General features: G+C 47.8%; 2 protein-coding genes across 3 annotated transcripts in view; both read left to right on the top strand.

Annotated features, from left to right (window-relative positions):
• Positions 1–13540, top strand: part of KIF3B (kinesin family member 3B) — a 43107-nt gene extending 29567 nt beyond the window's left edge. For both annotated transcript variants that reach the window (XM_053249416.1, XM_053249417.1), the window contains 3 exons: positions 2789–2894; positions 7908–8086; positions 9838–13540. In XM_053249416.1, coding sequence (XP_053105391.1) covers positions 2789–2894; positions 7908–8086; positions 9838–9931 — 379 coding nt within the window. In that variant the 3' untranslated portion in view covers positions 9932–13540. The remainder of the gene's footprint in view (positions 1–2788; positions 2895–7907; positions 8087–9837) is intronic.
• Positions 13541–16187: 2647 nt separating this feature from the next.
• Positions 16188–22515, top strand: part of ASXL1 (ASXL transcriptional regulator 1) — a 61179-nt gene continuing 54851 nt past the window's right edge. Inside the window, exon 1 of the mRNA XM_053245835.1 lies at positions 16188–16607. Coding sequence (XP_053101810.1) covers positions 16548–16607 — 60 coding nt within the window. The 5' untranslated portion in view covers positions 16188–16547. The remainder of the gene's footprint in view (positions 16608–22515) is intronic.

Here is a 22515-nt window from a genome sequence, read left to right as displayed (position 1 = left end):
CTCTCTAGATCAGGCCTGCTCAACTTCGGCCCTCCTGCAGATGTTGGCCTACAACTCCCATAATCCCTGGCTATTGGCCCCTGTGGCTGGGGCTTATGGGAGTTGTAGTCCAAAACCAGCTGGGGGGCCTGAGTTGAGCAGGCCTGCTCTAGATACTGAAGGAAATGCAGATTTAAGGTTAACAAACACAGCATAAAGGGCCCCTTTTGGCTTTGAAATGTGCATTGCTCTCAGATGCTGTAGAATCAAGGCCTGAGACAGTGGTGAAGAACCATGCAATGAAGGTGAGCGGAAGAGATGCTGGGGATAGCACTTCCGCTTTTCCGTCTACACCTGATATCGCTGGCTTGGGGCTTAATGTCCAATTGGAGAATATGGACACACACTCACAGACATTACTTCCACCACTGTGATTTCACTTCTCCTCTTTTCTCACAGAGGGAATCATTAATATAAGACAGAGTCTTTATGTTATAGGACTGGGGTGCCCAAACTGTGGTAGTCCAGATGTTGCTGAACTACAACTCCCATCATCCCCAGCTACAATTTATTGTAGTTGGGGATGATGGGAGTTCAGCAACATCTGGATTACCACAGGTTGAGTACCCCTGTTATATGGTTTATTTATTTATTTATTACATTTGCACACCTCCCTAAACTTTTGTCTCTGGGCGGTTAACAATAGCATAAAACGAGCTAAAATATATACAAAAACTTAAAAATTTAAAATTCATCCGCAAATTAAACACCTTAAAATTTTAAAGAACGGAAAAAGCTTGGGTGAAGAGGTGGGTTTTCATATGCTTTCTAAAAATTATCAGAGATTGGGAGGATCGTATCTCAGTCTTGGAGCAGCAACCGAGAAAGCCCGTGGAGGAGGATAGGTCTGTTGATGTGATGGTTATCACATCTGGATTGCTAAATGGAGTTTCCACGTTCAGAGGCAGTGTCTCTTTGAATACCAGATATGGATGTCTTCATGTCCTGGTGGTGGTCTTCCTGAAGGTATCTGACTGCCCCCAGGTGGAAACAGTATGGTAGACTAGATGGACCAACCTTGGTCCAATCCAGCAGGGTCTTAGTATAAGCTTTTTTTGGGGGGGTGTAGATCATAGGAACATAGGAAACTGCTGTCTACCAAGTCAGACCCGTAGTCCATCTAGCTCAGTATTGTCTACCCAGACTGGCACTGACAGCTCCAAGGCAGGAGTCTTTCCCAGCCCAACCTGAAAATGCCAGGGATTGAACCTGGGACCTTCTACATGCGAAGCAGATACGCTACCACTGAGCTATTGTTTCATCCTATATGCCAAGTGTATGATTATGGGAACTTTGCCAGACTAGGGCCCATCAGAAGATGCCTCTTTTTCACCACAGAGAGGAGTAGTCCTAGAACATAAGAACAGCCCTGCTAGATCAGGCCAAAGGCCCTTCTAGTCCAGCATCCTGTGTCACACAGTGGCTCTCTAGATGCTGCTGGAAGCCTACAGGCAGGAAGTGAGGGCATGCCCTTTCTCCTGCTGTTACTCCCCAGCAGCTGGTACTCAGAGGCATCCTGCCTTTGAGGCTGGAGATGGCCTATAGTCCTCCGACTAGTAGCCCTTGATAGATCTCTCCTCCATGAAGTTATCCAAACCCCTCTTAAAGCCATCCAGGTTTTTGGCGGTCACCACATCTTGTGGCAGAGAATTCCACAAGTTGATTATGCATTGTGTGAAAAAGTACTTCCGTTTGTTGGTCCTAAATTTCCTGGCAATCAGTTTCATAGGATGACCCTTGGTCCTAATGTTATGTGAGAGGGAGAAGAATTTATCTCTATCCACTTTCTCCACACCATGCATGATTTTATAGACCTCTATCATGTTTCCCTGCAGTCGTCTTTTTTCTAAACTAAATTGCCCCTGGTGTTATAGTCTTGCCTCATAAGCAAGGTGCTCTATTTATTTATTTATTTATTTATTTATTTATTTGATTTATATACCGCCCTTCCAAAATGGCTCAGGGCGGTTCACAATTAAAACAACTTATAAAACAGTAAAAAGCTAAAACAAATTAAAACAATAAAACAACAGCTAACAATTTAAAACATTTTAAAACAAAAATAAAACATTATCCCCAGACCCCAACTCAAGAAAACGTAGACTCAGTTTAGAGGAAAAGGGCCACAACTTTGTTAACTATTACACACAGCATGGCAGACTGGAACACCAGGTGATTAATCACCCTTGTCCTTGGTTCCGTGTCCTTGGTTCACATGCTGGCTGTTCTTATGGTACTGGGCATGGATTTGTCTGTCACCACGTAGACATGAGTTGGACAATGGCCACCATGAAGAGAAGCCACAGAATGTGCAGGGATCATGATAAAGGGAGTGAGAGGTGGGGGCTTGGCAGGCCGGTTGCAGTGACCTAGGAACATAGGAAACTGCCATATACGAGTCAGACCATTGGTCTATCTAGCTCAGTATTGTTTTCACAGACTGGCAGCGGCTTCTCCAAGGTTGCAGGCAGGAATCTCTCTCAGCCCTATTTTGGAGATGCTGCCAGGGAGGGGACTTGAAACCTTCTGCTCTTACCAGAGAAACTCCATCCCCTGGGGGGGGGGAATATCTTACAGAGCTCATACTTCTAGTCTCCCATTCATATGCAACCAGGGCAGACCCTGCTTAGCTATGGGGACTAGTCATGCTTGCTACCACAAGACCAGCTCTCCTCTCCGAAGTGGGCCACTTGGGGAAGGAGTGCAGCTGTACGAAGCATTGGGTTTAATGTACTTTTTCCCTTAACAGGAATCAACAAATGATGAAAAGGCCAGTATCAGCAGTGGGGTATAAGCGACCCTTGAGCCAGCATGCTAGGATGTCCATGATGGTCCGGCCAGAGGCCCGGTACAGGGTAAGCTCCAACTTTTCTTTTCTTTCTTTCTTTTTTCTAGAAGATTTAAATAAAATCTTGAGTTTTGTGGTTAGAGTGAACAGGAGGGAAAGCTAGCACACTCTTAAAACAGAAGGGTTGTCCACTAAAATGGAGAGGCAGCATGTTAGGCCATTCAAAAGGAAGCACTTCACACAGTGAAATGAGTTCCACATTTTAATCTGTGGAATTCCTTGCCACACAACTTTGTGATGGCTGGCAACAAAAGTCTTTTTTTAAGGGTTAGATTATAATAACCTACACAGAGGATGAGCTTACCAGTGGCTACTAGCTGTGCCAATCAAGTACACATTCTCCATGTGCAGCAGGAGCTTACATCTGCTGACCAGAAGTTGAAGATTTCAGACAAGAGATGATATTGTGCCCAGGTTGGTGAACCTTCCTGAGACATATGGCTGGCCACTTCTGACAGACAGAATACTGAGCTGTGTGGACTGTTTGACTCTGACTCAGCCTGACAATTCAGACATGCTTAATATGGTTATCTAGGATCCTTGGTGGACTTACAGCCCATTTTGAGAAGTTTTGCCCTGCTACAAAACACAGTAATGGCTACCTTTCGGGATGCCTTTAAAAGCAGAATAGACCAACTCATGCAAGACAGATTACCAATGGCTCCTGGTCATGTTAGCTGAGGTGCACTACCTCTTAAGTTCAGAGGCAGCATGTCTCTGCTGGGAAGCAACAGCACGAGAGGGAGTTTGCCGCCTTCTCCTACCTGTGAGCTTCCTAGGGGCAGCAGGCTGACCACTGTGGGAAACAGGATGCTGATTTAGATGGACCTTGATGCTTGGATGCTTAATTTAGATGGATCCAGCAGGGCTCTTCTTCTAGTCACCTGCTGGTGAGTTTCTACCCTCTGGGATGCAGGCATAACAACATAAGAGGGACTCTGCTGAATCAGACCAAAGGTTCCATCTAGTCTAGCTTCCTGCTTCCCACAGTGGTCAGCCAGGTGCCTCTGGGAAGCCCACCAGCAAGAGAAAGCGGCATATTCCCTCTCCCACCGTTGCTGCCCTGCAACTGGGATTTGGAGGCATCCTGCCTCTGAACCTGGAAGCAGCATGACGGCCATCATTATTAGACTTGTCCTCCCTGACCCTCTTTTAAAGCCATCCAAGCTGATGGCCATCACCACCTCCTGTGGCAACAAAGTCCACAGATTATGTGCTTTGTGAAGAAGTGTTTTCTTTTGTTTGTCTTAAATCTCTTGCCATTCTGTTTCTTGGGATGGCCCCTGGTTCCAGTTCTGTGAGAGCGGGCAAAGACCCCTTCTCTCTGCCTGCATCAGGGCAGCCGAACTTCAGCCCTCCAGCTGTTTTTGAACTACAACTCCCATCGTCCCAGCTGCAGGGGTTAGTACTCAGGGATAATGGGAGTTATACTCCAACATCTGCAGGAAGGCTGAAGTGGTGCCACTCTGGTCTACATCATCCATACTAGGAAGCCTCAATCCGGTGGCCTTTTAGCCACCTCCCCCCTCCCCAAATTAAAAAGTCCCATACATTGTAGCCTGTCCTCATAAAGAAGGTGCCTCAGCACCCCACCCAACCCCGATCATTTTAGTTGCCCTCTCCTGCGCTTCTTCCAACTCTCCAGCATCTTGTCTGGAGAGTTATATTTATATACTGTTATATTTATATACTGCCTGATAATGTGCATCTCTAGCCAAAGTACACAATTTAAAACACAATATAAAACAGTGAAAACAATTTCACAGAGGAAATAATTAAAATCTCATGAGGTAAAAACAAATTAAACAGTTTAAAACTGCAGTGACTGGAACAGCACACCGTATTTCAAATATGGCCGCCATACAGATTTGTACAAGGGCATTATAGCAATTTTGTTTTCAGGCTCCTTTAAAATTATCTCCAGGGTGGACTATTCCTTTTTCACAGCTGTCTCACACTAGGCTGGCACTTTCATTGACCTATCTGCCATAACCTCAAGAACAATTCCTTGGTTAGTCACCAATAGCTCAGACCCCATCGGTGTATATGTGACACAAGGATTGTTATTATTTTTTGCCCCAGTGTGCATCTCTTTACACTTACGTTGAACCACATTTGTGCTTGCCATTTTGGCCATTATAGAGAGATCCTTCTGGAGTTCTTCAGAATCTGTTTGGCTGGGCCAGCCCTAGGGTCCTTGGCACCATAGGCAAAGTATGACCTTGGTGCCCCCAAGCAGAGAAGTGCAGAGCCCTGCACATGCCCGGTAGCCAGGGGTTGTGTGTGCAGGGATGAGATGCTCTTCCTCCACACCCCTGAGCTGCCCGGCATCTCGCCCCCTTGGCAGCTCAGTACAGTTGCGTGCTGCAGAACCAGATGCTTGCATTACTTCTCACATGACCTGGGTGTGCAAGGCTGCCGCTGCTGCCTTTGCTGGAACACGCACTTGCCATGGCCCAGCCTGGGCCCTGCCAGGTGCTGCCACCGCCGTCTCCGCTGCCTCCTGCTCTGTTGCTGCCCCCTGCCAGTGAAAGGGCAGATTCCAGGAGCGTGTCTCAAACAGCCAAAGGAAATATACCTGACACAATCGTTATCTTCCTTAAGAAAAGTCTCCATTTTATCCTGGAGGGATCTTTCCTCGTCAGAGGCAAATAAATAGTCCTTGCTCAGTAGCAGAGCACACATGGTTTGCCTGCAGCAGGTCCTGAGTTCAGTCCTGAGGAATTTTGGGCAGCAGGGCTACAAAAGACCCCTGCCAGAGACATGGGGAGCGGCTGCCAGCAGCACTAGGCAAGGTGGGCTCAGTGGTCTGAAGGCAGCCTCGTCTGTTTGTTTGGCATTCAACGGGTGCCCATGCAGCCGTAATCCTGTCCTGTCCCCCAAGCACTCCATGTGAACAACTGTCAGACTTGGGCATGTAAGAGCGAGCAGGTGGGCAGTGGTGGTGGGGGGAGGCAGTAGGGAGGGGGCAAGTGGGTGAGTGAGAGGCGGGGAGGGGGCAAGTGAGCGAGCGGGAGGGGGCAGCTGAGAGTGGGTGGCTGACACTGAGCAATAAAGCAGGGGCTGTGGTGGGGAGCAAGGAGAGCAACAAAGTCCTAGCACACAAATGCTCTGTGCGGGTTCAGCTTGTTGTTGCTGCTGTTACAGCATTACCAGAAAATGGTCTGGCCTGGCTTGGTCTCTGAGGGAAGGGAAGAGGAGGAGCAGCCCCTAACAGCACTTGTGCTCCCTGCATGAGGGCTCAGGCAGTGCCTGCAAGGGAATGCCACTGCTATCTTGAGAAGCTGCCTTCTGTAGGTTCCAGTGGGGCTTTGGAGAAAAGCTTAGAAATGTGTTAAAAATCAGCCACTCCCCCCCCCCTTTTTTTGGTGGGTTGGCTGGTAGGTAGCACCCACCATGCCCTACTACACAACCTACTTTGGTTCCCTAGGAGCTACCCATGGGGAACAATGGGGTGTTTTGAGTTTCCCCATTGATCCCTATGGCCGGAACAAGCTCCACTCACAGTGCAATACATTTTGCAACCCTGCCTTGAAAACCACTGCAGAAGCACACTATAAAGGGGAATCTGTCCCTCCCCACACAGAACACATATTTTAAACACAGTCCAAATGGCCAAAAAAGAATCAGTGACCCAGACTCCACTGTCAGCCCAGTGTCTGAGTGGCAGTAACATCATTGCTACAAGTTACTCTCACACTCTTCCTAGCATTGCAACAGCTGCCACAGAAGCACCCATAGCAGCAAGCATAGCCATAAGCTCAACTTCAGCCACATTTTCGCTGAGTATGTCTTGCAATGCAGATTGCAGAACAGAGAGTGAAGCACCAGTTAGTCTCAAGGCTGGACATGGAACTCATCACAGCAACCACCAAGAAACATTTTATACACATGCACACACAGAGGGAGGGAGGGAGGGAGCTGCCAGTCCATTTCTCACCACAACACTATATCACAAACAAAACAAACCACAACTCAGGGAAGGCAGGCACCCAAGATCTGTCTTTGTCGACCCAGCAAAACCAAATAGTTATAGCAGCAATAGCACAGCATATTATACCCAGAGATGAGAAAAGAAAAATACAAAATCAAACCCTTCTTTCTCCTTTCCTGATGTATCTTTTTTCTTCAAGAGAGGCACACTATAAAGGCTCTCTCTGCCTCCCATTCTCTTCTGAGTACATTTTGAAATTCCTTTCAAAAGTGCTCCCTCCACCCCCCAGCCAATGGGGGCCATGACAACCCGATTTGTATGCTAACAAGCCAACCAGGAAGCAAGGAGATCGTATGCCAATTGAAAGACAGTTCCAGAAAACTCAGCAAGGGAACATCTGGCCTCACAAATGGTGCTTGAAACATCAAGACATTTTGATCAAAGCAGGGTTGTTCTGCTCCAAGCTCGTACCTTGAACTCGAAATGGCCCGTTTTGAGTCGAAATGTTTTGCCGTCGAAACGTTCTACACATCCGGGAATAAATATTTTAATTAAGAACATAATATTTACAGCCCAAGAAGTGGAGCCCTCATATCCCTGCCCAAGACCTTCACTTCACTCCTCCAACTTCACCATGCAGTGCCATTCAAAGGTGCCCTTAAACAGCTCCACACTTTCTCCTTGGCTGCCCCTTATTCCTGACACTCCCTCCCAGAACACATGCCTGATCGGCTTACTTTATCTTCCTTCAAATAGTTTCCACGAAAGCTTGGGCAGCACCTTTGTCCTCAACCCTCGCTGAAACAAAGCCTTAGTACAAGTAACCAAGCTCTGTGCATCTTTCCCTACTGTGTGTCCTTGTGTCTTTCTTCTTTGCCTCCCTCTAAACCTCCCAGTGTTTAATTTTAATTTGTAAGCTCCTCAGGGCAAGGACTGGGCTCCCTGTTGCTCTGTAAAGCACCATCCACACAAATTTAAATTTAAGTTACATATTTAAATTAGAAACCTATTGAATTTACTTTTCCTAATAGAAACGGTCTACTGGGCTGTGAGTGAGTGTGAACTTTCTTGGGTCTCATTATTTAGGCAGAAAACATTGTACTGTTGGAACTGGATATGCCTAGCCGGACGACACGGGACTATGAGGGCCCAGCAATTGCCCCCAAAGTCCAGGCAGCTCTAGAAGCAGCTTTGCAAGATGAAGACGAGATTCAAGTGGATGCCTCCACTTTTGAGAGTACCACAAATAAGAAGTCAAAATCCAGGTGAGCTCTGCTTTTAAGGAAGGGGCTGTTGGTCATTCTGGGAATCCAGGCACTAAGCAATCAAGCTTAAGCTGAATTTGCCAGGTATGGGTCACTTAAATTGAGCAAATGCTGAAGCTGGTATCTGGTAAGGCTGTAAAGTTTTCCTAGAAACTTTGAAGGGAGGCTCCACCCAGGGTGTATTTTCAGTTTGCTGCATCTGCTTGATAAAACCTGCTTAGTTGTTAAATGATACAGCCTGTCCATCTCAAAGGCATGTGGTGGATAACATTTTGGCAGCAATTTGCATGTAACAGGTAGATAGGTAAATAGGTAAAACCATAACAAAGGAATAACTTCTGGCCTTGGATCCTGCCACTAATAATGCATTTAACACAAAGATTAATTATTTCCCAGCTGGAGCAGCCCTGTTCTGACCCAGTCAGTGTTCTCTTGGACTTGGGGAGTGAGAGCTTCTGGAGATGACTTGCTCCTTGTCCCACTGTAGAGGCCAAGAGTGCCAAAACTGCTATCGACATCAAAGCGGTGGGGGACAGGTGGGCAGGCGAGCATCCTGTCCAGAGCATTTGCTGAAGTATGCAAGATCTACTGTACCTATGTAGAAACCTGTCCCTTTTGGTAGTGGAAAACAACTTCTTAAGATTTGTTTTAAAAATGCATAACTCCTTTCTGTGTTTTTAAAATACATTCTAAGCAGTGCACAATGTAAAATCATAAGGACACAGAGAAGCCATTGAAACTTTTTTCAAACATGTTTTCAAGTCACAATAAGTAAGATCTCCGAACAACTTGTGTGCCAAAAAAAAAAAAAAAAAAACTGCCAAGGACATGTATTATTTGCAGGTTCCTTTATTTGTTCATATAGCTAGATAAATTATTTCTAGTCCATTTTTCAGTATATGACTCTAAGGCGGAAAGAATTGATAACAAAAGTATAATAAATCAGCACAAAAGCAAATGATGATAAAACCACAGAAATAACAGCAGAGCTATACCATAATAATTTGCAAAGCATGATGCAGCATCTGGGCAAATAAAGTATTTGTCTGGTGGCAAAAGGACAGCAGAGTTGGTACCAGGCAAGCTTCGCTGGGGATGGCATTTCATAGATGGGGTTCTACATCCAAAAACGGCCCTCTTTCCAGCCCCCATCTGCTTAACCTCAGATGGCAAGGAGACCTGCGCAGGTGCCTCTGCTGAAGAGCAGAGCGTTTGGGCAGGCTTATGGAAAGAAAAGCGGTCTGTGTTCCTCCTTCATATATCTGCTCCATTCACCTCTAAAATGGGATGGGAGTCTACTTTTTTACAACAAATGTACAGATAAGTGAGGAGAGCTGAACCTTCCCCTGCTTTTTCCTACCTACGTCTGCTCCATCATTTCTAGGCACCTTACTCCCCAAGCTAACAAGAAAAGTGCCTGAAGCAATGGAGGATGGGGGAGGTAATGCAGGAGGGTGGGATGTGCTCCCCTCTCTTCCATGTGAACATTCTGTTGTAGAACATAGATCTCTCCTTGCCACTGCAAAGACGAATGAGATGGCTATATGGAGAAAAGTGGCTACCATCTAGTTTTGTCCTTTGAGCTTGTTCAGTTTAGTGGAGAGATTCCAATGAATAACAAGTCATTGTTTATAATTTAAACATGCAAAGTAGCTTGCCCATTTTGTTTGCTCCCACCATAACCATGTTAAGTTTTTAGAAGCCTTGCTTTTCATTGATCTCTATTTTTCTTCTGATTTTTATGCTGCCAGGCCTAAAACTGGAAGGAAGTCTGGAGGCTCTTCTTCCTCTGGCACCTCTGGGTCCCAACTCTACCCCCAGTCTCGGGGGCTGGTCCCCAAATAAAAGCAGGAGTTCCTTGTCGGGGCATGGCTAACATCTTGCTTTTTGAATTGCTGAGCCAAGTGAGAAGCTGCAGAGAGGACTTGTGGCCAGATCTCCAGCTGTTCCTTTGTGAAGAAGCAGTGGCGCCCTCTGCAGCTGAACTGAGGTGTGTCGAGCAGGGGGAGTTCGTGATGGACTTCTGCCCTGCGTGATGGAACTTGCTTTCTCTTTGGCAGTTGGTCTCGAAGGGCAAAGAGACTTTAGTTAGGAAATCAGAAATGCATGAGGTACATTAGTGTGTGTTAGAAGTGACAAGAAGCATGGGGGCGGTGGGGAGGTCGCCTTGCTGTGCTGCTCTCTCTCCTCCTCTTACTGTCTTCTTGCTGCACTTGGCTCTCTTGCCCTTGAGGCAGCGGGGTGGAGCCAAAAGTCATCTCCGCAAAACTAGCTGCCCAGGACTTCCCGATGCACTGAATCTTGTGAGGCTGATAAGTGACAAAGAGCTTTCCCAGCCGTGGCCGATGGGATATTTTCCTTTCTTTCCGTCAGAAGACTGGCATCTTTTGACTGGGGGTGGGGGGTCTATAAACCTGAGGAGAGGTGAAATTGGAATGCATCTTCTAACTAGTTAAACATGTTTCCTTTTTGAAATACAGACCAAAGGAGGGCTTTGAGAACCTGCTCTCCTCCTTCTGGAGCTGAAGCAATAGAAACTTAATAAATCCTTTCACTTGTTTACAAGGAGGATTGGGAAGGATTCTTCCAGGTGGGATTCCTAGAGCTCAGCTGTGACCGGGGGTCTCCCTTGTCCCACAGGAAGCCTGTGTCCAAGTGGTGAGTTCCATGCTCACATTCTTTCTCTGACCACCATCTCACTTCTTCTGTTGTCCTCTACCCAGAGACCCTCTGCTTGGGGCATATCGCGGCCATTGCTTTGTCTTCCACAATCCACTTGGCCTCTGTGGCTTTTTCAGGCTAGTTCTACTTTTCCTCTGCAACAAGGATGGAAGTGAAATTATTATCAGTTCATGTTCTCCTATCAAATACAGAATGTTTCATTGGGATCAGAAAGAGGTTTAAAGCCAGAGTTGCCTCTTATTCTCATCCTGTCCTGAGTGTGTAAGATCTTGAAGTGTTTGAGACCCTCTCAGCTGAATGAGGATGAGATTTAGGATAGACTTTGAGGGAAGAGAACTGTGCCAGTTCCATTGATGAGGCCTGTACTAGAACCTCCTGCTTCTAAATAGTCTCTCTCTCTCTTTATCCCCTTTGAACAATGCTGGCTGTTGAACAATATATGGGAAGTGAGATGCTACTCAATGGGGTAGGGTCAAAAGGCTGAAGAAGGTGCCCTCTCAGTGTATCATTTTGCAGTTCAGTTTGTAAGTTTAAAATTGATGTATATTGAGAATTCAGTTGTTAATATTTCTTCTTTTTTTGTTGATGTTAACTTGTTGTACTGTGAATATTTCCACCGGCTTCCTCTGAATGTTTTAACACTCTTCCCCTACCCAGCCCTTGCTGTGTGACTGGGTGTGTGTGTGTGTATGTGTATGTATGAGAACCTTAGTGTTCATGGCCTTTGCCTTGTGTGTCCTTGTTAAATGTTCTCCAAGTTACTTTCTCCAGGATGCACAAGCTCTGTGGTTTCTGACCCCTTGAGCAAGGGCACTGCAAGAGGCGTCTTGCTGGCATGGTGCCTCAGAAAGCCTAGAGGTGCTCCTAATAGGCCTGGCTGCTTTGATTCATGGAGTGTATTTCTGGAATGGGACCAGTTTGCTGCTTTTAAAAATATTGTACCTGTAGAGTAAACGAATATGCCTCTGGGTGAGGAATCAACTCCCACTGCTGTTACGTTGGCTAGAGGGACCTGGTATTACCTTCCTTTTCTCTAAGCTGGTCTGTTCATGACAAAGAGTCTATTCCATTGGCTCTCGCAGTAGAAAAGAACCTGTTGCTTTTACCCACTCCCATTCTCTCTCTTTGCTCTAATGTTTAATCCTCTTTACTTTGTTCTTTAACAAAAGGATTGTATGGCTTATGTACTGAGGTGCAGTGGTTGTGAATCCAAAGACAGTAATCTTTTCAAGATACAGCTGTGTATTTGTAGGTTTTATCATCCCATTGAGCATCTGTGGCATAGCATTTAATGCTGAGAACCAGTGTTACCTCTAACAGGGATTCCCAGATGTTGTGGATCACAACTCCCATAATCCCCAAACAAAAGCCACTGCAGCTGGGGGTTCTGGGAGTTGTAGTCAACCACATCTGGGAATCTCTCTTAGAGGGAACAGTGCTGAGAACCAGGACGGGAATATATTGGGAGCTGCTTATTCGTGTGAACAGGCAAGGCAGATCTCCTTGCAGGATAGCTAGGAAAAATCACTCAGCTGGGAAACAGAAGGAAGGTGGGAGCAAATAGCTTCTTCAGTGCTGTGCTTATAGTTTGGGGCAGGAAGGGAAGTGGTTTCCCGTGTCTAGACATTCACAATGCCTGTCCCTAGTTGTGTTGTTCTTCTAGGCTGTTTTCATGAAGGAAATGAGGGAGTTTTCTCTAAAACTGACAATCCTGCAGAATTACCTGGATAGCTGACATATGCCAGACTTGCCTAGTCCAGCTGAGGCCTGGCACAGGAGAAACAGAGATCTATTAGGGCTTAGGAAAGGATGTGTACAACTATTCTTCTCACAGGAGATTCCAGTGTGCGTGTGTCTCTGCTCTGTATGATTGGATCTGATTTTTATTTCCCAAGCTCTGTTTGGTAAAAATAGCTCTTGAGGTTCAGAACCAAATGCTATATGATATTGAACACAAAGCATTAAAAGCACTTTCTTCAAAAGCTAACAAGAAACTCTTGGTGAGACTTGATGAAACTCCTGTATGCTGCTCAAAATCACATGGTACACACCACTCCATGACAACTTTTAGATAGGTAAAATGCTGTATACAGATTAGACCCCAAATTCCTAGCTGCCCATCATGGAACGCAGATCTGCTCACCAATATTCAGAACATTGCTGATACTTAAAACTAATTCTCTACAGTCCCAGATTTCAAAAGAAGCCATAGTTCCTGTGGCTGTGTTCTTCCATGGGAAGTCTGCAGGCAAATAGAAGACAATTGCAAAAGTCACAATTGTACGTTGCCCTAATATTGGTCAGCCACATGGGGGCTCCATAGCTGAGTGGTTTGATGGTGGCTTGGTTCTGAAAAGTTGAGGCCCTGGTTGCTTGAGCCTGCCTTAGGTGCAGCCCAGCAGGGCTGTCTCCTGCACAAGCCTGATTGAAAGGAACGGGAGATGCACAAGAAGCACTATCATGCACTTGTGCATCTCCCAATTGTACCAGTGGGGCTTATGCAGGAGACGCATCCAGTGGATGTCACGTGATGGGCACAACTCTCTTCTGCCACCTCTCATTTATGTGGGAGTACCCTTCATCACCCACTCTATTCTTGATCTATACACCAAGAGCAAACATGTCCATAGTAATTTTCTGTCCATAGATTTTACAGCTTGTATCTGTTATCATCTCTCGTCTAGGAATGTAAAAGTGCTCCTAAAGATGTGTAATAAAATCAATTGGACATTGTATGTCAAAATAATAATAAAGTCTCCCTTTCTCCCTTTTGTTCTTGGTTTCTTCTTGGTGTGTTCATGGGTGTTTCAAAAGTCACTTATTCACTGATGGGAAACTTGGTCTTTACTGTTAGAGAGTACTAGAATTTTTATTAGCCTTTCTAGTTTGCCTTATTTCCTTGAGCCTGCCCCCCCTGCCCTTCCAGATTTTTACCCACCCCTTTTATCTGCTTCTCCTTCCCCACTTCCTACCTTCCCATCTCTGGGACCACGACCTCGGGGAGAGCTGGTCTTGTGGTAGCAAGCATGACTTGTACCCATAGCTAAGCAGGGTCTGCCCTGGTTGCATCTGAATGGGAGACTTGATGTGTGAGCACTGGAAGAGAATCCCCTCTGGGGATGGAGCCGCTCTGGGAAGAGCAGAAGGTTTCAAGTTCCCTCCCTGGCTTCTCCAAGATAGGGCTGAGAGAGATTCCTGCCTGCAACCTTGGAGAAGCTGCTGCCAGTCTGTGAAGACAATACTGAGCTAGATAGACCAAGGGTCTGACTCAGTATATGGCAGTTTTCTATGTTTCTATGTTCTATTACCTGCTTTTCTGAATCCCCATTGCCCCCCAAACTTGAATGTGGCCTGCAGTTTCTGAGAAATATTCCCTCCCCCAGCCCAGAGGCTGTTTAAGGTAAGTGTGGAAATTAAATAGAGGGGCCATCAGTGCTCAGGGGAAGAGCACTGGCTTTGTGGGTGGAAGGTCCCAAGTTCAGTCTCTGGCAGCATCTCCAGGCAGGGCTGGGAAAGACCCCGTCTGAAACACTGGGGAGCCCGTCCGTGTAGGTATTACTGAGCTAAATGGGCCCAAGGCGCTGATTCGGAAGGCAGCTTCATGCGTCGGGAAAGGCAATGCCTGTACATATGTATTGCCCCTCCCTCCAGAACCAGGCTCCTGGGGTTTGGGGGTTTAGCAAAAAGGTTGTCTATTCCCCCAAACCCTGATTATACTGGTAGCTCCTCCTCTCGGCCATCTGGTGGTGCTGGTAACAAACCTATATGAGGTGGGCAAGTTCTCCATATGGTTATAGATACTGTGAACTTAATCTTTTATTAGTTAAATGTTCATAATTTGTATTTTCCTTTATACTTGTTTTGATTTCATTTTTTTCTAACTGTGCTTTATGATTTATAGGTTCTGTATGTTAAACCAACTGGATGTCTGTCCTACTCTAGCCCACTTGTTGCCTTGCCAACCCAGCATTTTGGAATGAAAAGTGGGCACAGGGTGATATGCTGGTAAGGCTGGCTGTTACTGCTGCATCTGGCATGCTCTGAGGCATAATCTTGTAGTCTGAAATGGGAAACCTTGCCCAACATGTATTTGCTTTTTGTGGCAAGATACTCTATGTCCTGCTGCTTTTATTTCATTATTGTTGCTAGCGTTAAACCACAACGCTGTATGAAATCAGTTACCCACATGCAAGTGTGGGTTTCTTTCTATAAGCAGCAGTTGCAGCTGCAATCTGGTTGCCTGGGAAAGCAACACTAAAGAACACAAGCTCAGCTTTGCTCCACTTTCAGGGGAGCAAAGCCAGAAGCTACAGGATACCATCGATGGCTCCTGATCGTCCAGAACTGTTATACAGGAAACTGCCTGGACCATGAACTCATATAGCTCTGTATTGTCTACGCTGACTGGAAGCAGTCTCCAAGGTTTCGTGTAAGAGTCTCTCACAGCCCTATCTAGAAAGGCCAGCAAGTGAACCCGAGACTTTCTGCATGCCAAGCAGATGGTCTGCCACTGAGCTATGGCCCCACATTAATGGTAAATTTCTTCTGTCCTTGATACAGAAACCCAGGAAGCTGCCTCCTGTCGCTTCAGACCACTGGCCCTTCTAGCTCAGGATTGTCTGCACGGACTGGCAGCAGCTCAGCTGCAGGCAGGAGTCTCCCAGCCCTGCCTGGAAAGGCCGCCAGGGATTGAACCAGCCCCTCCTGCAGGCCAAGCGGGGTCGCCTGCCCCGGCCTGCAGCCCCTCGGGCGGAGCTGGCTTGCTGGTGATGAGCGAGCAAGCCGTTGTGGAGCTGGTCCTTGCAGCTCTCTAGGCCTCGCCCAGCGAAATAAGAACGCTTGGCTTCCCAGCGGGCGTGGCGGCAGCTGCTGCGACTGGGAAAGGGGAGCCGGAGGCAGCGGGCCCTGCGTTGCACGGGCGGGGTCAAGCCAGGGGCGCTTGAAAGCGGCGGCCTTTACGGCCAAGGCCAGTCGGCTTGGGAGACGGTTCCCTCGGCTGCGGCCGCGCCTGAGGAGGGCAGCCCTGCCTCGCCAGAGAGCCACCGGAGCACCCGGATGCAGCGGCTCACAGCGCGGCCGCCCAGCATGCCTCTCAGCAGAGGCTTCTGCGCAGGCGCGTTCCAGCTAGCCAGAGCCAGACTCGCTCTCCATCTCCCAGCCGGCCGCGGGGCATGCTGGGAACCGCCGCCCTCGGCGCACGCCTTCCCCTCCCCCTCCGCGGCCTTTCTCCCCCAGAGCAGCCGCCGCCCGCCCCTCGCGGACTACAGCCCCCGTCGTCCTTTTCGGCCAAGACCTAAACAAACGCCCTCCTTTCTCTCCAGCGCTTGGCTGGGCTGTCGGTTTTCGCGGCGGGGATTGGCTCTCTGCGGCTTCCGTCGCTGGCTGGCTGGCTGGCTGCCTCCCTCTTCCTTTCCCGCCCACCCTCCCGAAGACCTTTGACCCCCCGTTGTTATGTCGGGCCTGAGCCGCCACCGCTGCCTCCGCATTCCTTAGCGCGCGCTCGCGCCCGGCCTCCCCACGCTGCTTCTCTTCCGACGAGGCGCGCCGCCCCGCCTCAGTGGTTTCACCCCCCCCACACCGCGCCTCCCCTCTCTCTCGCGCGCGCGCCAAAGCCCAGCCGCCAGCCCCTCCCCTCCCCCACCGCCGCGCCCGAGTAACGGTCGGCCCCGCGCGCTCCCTCCTCGGCCTCCTCGCACGCGCGCGCCCGCCCACCGCCCTTCTGCCGCCGCCGCCGCCGCCTCCGGGCCGCTCGTCTGTCGCGCCCCCCCCTCGGAGAAAGATGAAGGAGACGAAGCAAAGGAGGAAGAAGGAGCGCACGTGGGCTGAGGCCGCCCGCCTGGTGAGAGGATGGGGGGGAGGCAGGCCGGCCGGCCGGCAACCGAACAGCTCGACCCCCACCCGCTCCGGTGGCCCCGCCACGAGGGCGGGGTGCTCCTAGGCGGGCTCCTGGCCGTGTTTGGAAAAGCGGAAGGAGGGGTTGTGGGGCCGCGCAAGAGAGGCAGCTGCCTGCTACTGAGTCAGAGCCTCTGCCAGGGAGGGAAGGGAACTGGGACGACCCTTCTGCTCTTCTCAGAGCGGCCCCATCCCCTGAGGGGAATAGCTTGCCCACACCTGTAGTCTCCCATTCAAATGCAAACCAGGGTAGACCTTGCTTAGGCAAGGGGACAAGTCATGCTTGCTACCACAAGACGAGCTCTCCTTTTCTTTCTTTTTTTAGGGGATTCTGGTGCCTTGGGGGTGTCTGATGTCAGGCCTTGTCAGATGGGAGTGGAGGAAAGAGCAGGGAACAGCACACACGCCATGCTTGAGAGGCACCCCAGGGTGGAGGGCATGGCTGGCGGGGAGGAGGGGGAGGGGCTTGCATCCATAGGAACCCGCCTCAGAACCCCAGGCCTGCCATTTGTTTTGCTACAATTTGGGGGTAGGAAGACTTAATTTACAGGGTTGTTGTGAGGAGTATATAAAAATAATACTTGTGGAACACTTTACATGCTCAAAAAGCTCTATGCCAATGCTAAATTGCTCTCTGGATCCTTGCCCAACTTCGCTGCCTCTATCTAGCAAGGAAATTGTTGGAGAACGCCTAGTTAATATAATTAACTCATCACTGAGGGAGGGTGAGATGCCTCCTTGTTTGAAGGAGGCTATGATTAGACCACTTCTTAAGAAGCCTTCCTTGGAGCCCTCGGTAATGGATAGTTATAGGCCGGTCTCCAGTCTCCCAAGCTTGGGCAAGGGGAGTGAGAAAGTGGTGCCTAATCAGCTCCACGCAGTTTTGGAGGAAACTGATTATCTAGACCCATTTCAAACTGGCTTTAGAGCGGGCTTTGGGGTTGAGTCTGCCTTGGTCGGCCTGATGGATGACCTGTACCAGGGAATTGACAGAGGGAGTGTGACTCTGCTGGTTCTTTTGGATCTGTTAGCAGCGTTCAGTACCATTGACCATGCTATCCTTCTGGATCGCCTGGGGGAGTTGGGGGTAGGAGGCACTGCCTTGATTCCACTCCTTTCAGGCAGATTCCAGATGGTGGAGCTTGGTAATGGCTGCTCTTCGAAACAGGAGCTGTTATATGGAGTCCTTCAGAGCTCCATTCTGTCACCAATGCTTTTTAACATCTACATGAAACTGCTGGGTGAGGTCATCAGGAGATTTAGTGCTGGGTGTTATCAGTATGCTGATGACACCCAAGTCTATTTCTCTTTATCATCATCATCATCATCATCATCATCATCATCAGGAAATGGCATTCGCTCCCTAAATGCCTGCCTATGGGCTGGATGAGGAATACAAATTGAAACTGAATCCAACCAAGACGAAGGTGTTAATTGTGGGGGATTGGAATTTGAGGGATGAGTTAGATCTTCCTGTGTTGGTTGGGGTTACACTCCCCCAGAAGTTACAGGTACACAGATTGGGAGTGCTCTTGCATCCAGGCCTCACCCTGGTATCTCAGGTGGAGGCTATGGACAGGAGCACTTCCCATCGAATTTGACTGATTCAACAGCTGCGTCCATTTTTTGAAGAGAATGATCTCAAAACAGTTATACATCAGCTGGTAATCTCCAGGCTTGACTATTGCAATGCGCTCTACGTGGGGCTGCCTTTGTACGTCGTTCAGAAACTTCCGTTAGTTCAAAATGCGGCAGCTAGATTGGTCTCCGAGACAACCCAGAGAGACCATGTTATGCCTGTTTTAAAATAGTTGCACTGGCTGCCAATATGTTTATGGGCAAAATACAAAGTGCTGGTTATGACCTTTAAAGCCCTGAATGGCTTGTCTCCGGGCTACCTTAGAGAGCACCTTCTTCTGTATGATCCCCATCGCACGTTGAGGTCACCCAGTATTTTTTGCTTTAAATTGTGTTAAAATTGTATTTATATTGTTTTAAGTACTGTGTTTTAGAAGTTTGTTTTCATGTTTTTAAAACTAGTTGTGCACGCCCAGAGCCTCTGGATGGGGCGGTTTTAAATGTAACAAATAATAAATAAATTATTACTAGTAGTAGTTTGCCCGGAATGGAAAGAATTTATAGGGTGATTTGTTTATTTATCTTATTTGTTTATGGCCCACCCTGCTTAATTACACACATTTGAGCTTAGTTATACTGACATTGCCTGTGGTGTAAGGATATGGTTATATGGTCCTCTTCACCCCACAGACAAGGTGCCATAATTCATGTGGGAGAAGAGAGTTCTCTGAAGAGATAGCTGGAAGGTTGCAGAAGGGGCAATCACTTCTGTGGCAGATGAAAATGTTTCAAACTCAAAATTAACTACCTTTTACCTGATAAGACTTTCCTCCTCATATGAGAAAAGTCACCCCACATTTGCAAATTCATTTTAGCATAAACATGCAAGACCTGTGTATAACAAACATATGAAGCTATATATTTGGTATAAATACTTACTTAGAAAAGGCGAAGAGAGAAACACGTCTTCCAAACGGACAGGAGAAAGTTTAGTAAATTCTTCCATGTAGGGTCACAGTGCTGAGTCACTGTGCATCTCATACAGTGGAATCATACAAGGGCTGGTGTTTTCAGAAACGGATACTGTTTCCCATGTTATCAAAGCACTGCAAGTGGAAGATACAAGTTGCTACATTCAGCCAGGTTATCTGAAGGATTCTTGGGGAAATGATGCTCCTGTGTCTCCATTGTGAAGAGAAGAGACTAGCAGTTCATTTATACAACTAGTATGTTGAACCCCGTTATAATAATGGGCGCTAGGTTTGTTTATTCACTTTATGGCCGCCGCCGCCCGCCCTCCCAGTTGCCCGATTCCTCCTCTCCGCCGCCCCCCCCCACATGATTAAGGGCCAAATCGGCCCATTCAATTGCGTCCGCTCCACGGGCGTCCATGTAGGCCAAATTGCTGTCCCGCCGCCCGCCCGCCCGCCCTCCAAGCTGGCCGAGTCCTTCTATTGTGGCCCCACTGGTGGCCATTTTGGCCCAATCATTGTCCCGTTCGTTTAAAAAAAATTGCTGCCACGGCCACGCCGGCAACCTCCCGCCCGTCCTCCCAGCTGCCCGTGTCCTTCTTACTCTTTTAGGCCCGCGTCAGTCGGGCGAAAAAAGTCCATAATTTGAGAGGGAAAGAGGAGCTCGCAAGCAGAGCTCCTCTCTCTGAAAAGCCTCTTCCCGAACTGGCGCTTTGGGCGCAAAGGACGCCTATTGCGTCCTTAGCGTCCATAGCGCCAGTTCAGGCAGAGCCTTTGCACAGCGAGGAGCTCTGCTTGCGAGCTCCTCTCTCCCTCTCAAATTATGGACTTTTTTCACCCGGCTGACGCGGGCCTAAAAGAGTAAGGATGACTCGGGCATCTGGGAGGACGGGCGGGTGGTTGCCGGCGCGGCCACGGCAGCAATTTTTTTTAAACGAACGGGACAACGATTGGGCCGAAATGGCTGCCCGTGGGGCCGCAATGGAAGGACTCGGCCAGCTTGGAGGGCGGTCGGTCGGCGGGACAGCAATTTGGCCTACATGGACGCCCGTGGAGCCAGGAGAGGAGGACTCGGGCAGCTGGGAGGGCGGGCAGCCGCGGCGGGATACGTTAAGGGCAATTTGATCATTTTCGCCAACATGGCTGCCCATGTCTGGGCGGCCGTATCTTTTTGGGCCGATCTGGGCATGCGCTCTGCGCATGCCCAGAACGGCCCAAAAAGACACGGGCAGCACGGCCGCACACCTAACCATTTTATGGTATAGGATAATTGCGGAATGGAGTCTGGACTGATACATTTCTTTTTATACTTTTAAAATGAAACTTTTTTAAAACTGAAAGGTGTACACAATTCTCCAGCAGCTATCTTTGTTGGCTGCATTTTAAAACTTCTCAGTGAGGGCACTCTCTTACTTCTACTGTCATTCCCTTGTAAAGTTCTCAGTTTCTGCTCCAGACAGTTACAGGCTGCTGAAACTGTTCTGATGCTGTAAAATACAGGTAGTGTACTTTGGGTTATCTTTCAGCCTTGGCTTTAGAAAAAAAGACTAATTCTGCTTCACACTTGATAGGGGAGAAAGGTCCAGAGATGACACTTCCATATCATGTCTTCATGTACCTGTGCTTAGCAGGAAAGCACTTGAAGCATTTCAAGGGGAATTGCTGGGATGAAACACTGTTTTGTCAAATTAACCATCTCATTTTCCACAAAGCTTCTGTTGAAATTGTCTGTTTAATTCATACAACAGTTGGATCAGATGGGGAATTCTGTCTTTTGTAATGGTGAAACTTGCTTCAAATATGGAACAAGCCTTCTGTCCTCTTGCTCAGAACAACAGGCCATTCAAAGCTCAGAGAAGTCAATGTCATTTCCCAGAATAAAGGAACTTCTCTATTCCACTTCCTTGACCACAGTACTAGGCAGGGGTGAGGAAGATGACAATATAGATTCTCATGTAATGGCTGAAATAGAGGTATGCACGCCTAAAGGCGAGTGCATGTGTATTTCCATTTATGGTGGTAAGAGAAGAAGGCATTTGTGAATAAGCTGCCAGCTGTTAGAAGGTGTTGATTAGATTTCTGTATCTATTTTAATATATGTTCCCTGTATTTATTTATTTAACATATTTCTATACTGCCCCAAACTCATATCTCTGGGTGGTTTAGATATGGACAGAACATCTAGTTGGCTTTGTCAGAGGCATGGGGGTTAATTTTGTGCTGTGTAAAGTGGTATCATTAGGAGTAGACAGCCTAGTAAGCTTTCATCTCCGGAGATGAACCATTTACTAATTCTTCACACAAATAACAGGGAGTAAGCAAGATTGGAGTAAACATGCCTAGGATTGTGCTGAGATTCTGAAGATTCCCTGCTTTTGTTCAGTACTCCCCAGTGCTTCTTAAGATCAAACTGATTTATATTCTAAGGGGCTGGGGCCATAGTTCAATGGCAGGGCATCTGCTTTGGATGCATAAGGTCCCACGTCCCATCCCTGGCAGCATCTCCAAGTGGATGTGAGAGAGACACCGGCCTGAGAAGGCGCTGCCAATCAGTGTTGACAGTGCTAAGATAGATGAACTAAGTGTTTGATTTTGTATAAGGCAGCTTCCTTTGTTCCTAATGTTTGTTTCAAGAATTTACCTATAAAAACAACCCTCCTGGATCAGGCCCAAGGCCTATCTAGTTCAGCATCCTGTTTCACATAGTGGCCCACATGATGCCTCTAGGAAGCCCACAGGCAAGAGATGAGGACATGCCCTCTCTCTTGCTCCCCTGAAACTGGTATTTGGAAGCATTCTGCCTCTGAGGCTGGAGGTGGCCTATATTCACCAAACTAGCAGCCATTGATAGACCTCCCTGAATTTGTCCAAGCACCTTTTTAAAGCCATCCAATCTAGTGGCCATCACCACATTCCATGGCAGAGAATTCCATAGATTAATTATGTGCTGTGTGGAAAAAGTCCTTCCTCTGTCAGTCCTAAATTTCCTGGCCATCAGTTTCATGGGATGACCCCTGGTTCTAGTGCTGTGAGTGAGGGAGAAAAAATTATCTCTGTCTTCTCTCTCTACTCCATACATAATTTTATAGACCTCCATCATGACTCTGCATAGTTGTCCCTTTTCTATACTAAAGAGCCCCAGATATTATTTCTTGTTTACACAGTCAGACAGGTGTTATTGACTGGTTTGTTTTATCCAGACATTAAGTCCTTCCCAAGGACCTGGAATGGCTGAATTTTATCGTCAATACTGTTGGTTATTATAGACATCATCGCAAAATATAGGCTGTTCCCAGTAAAGTTGCT

The sequence above is a fragment of the Hemicordylus capensis genome, chromosome 4 (assembly GCF_027244095.1).
Source record: "Hemicordylus capensis ecotype Gifberg chromosome 4, rHemCap1.1.pri, whole genome shotgun sequence".
NCBI classification, from domain to species: Eukaryota; Metazoa; Chordata; class Lepidosauria; order Squamata; family Cordylidae; genus Hemicordylus; species Hemicordylus capensis.
Note: the sequence above shows the minus strand (reverse complement) of the source record. Positions and strands in the feature narration are given on the sequence as shown.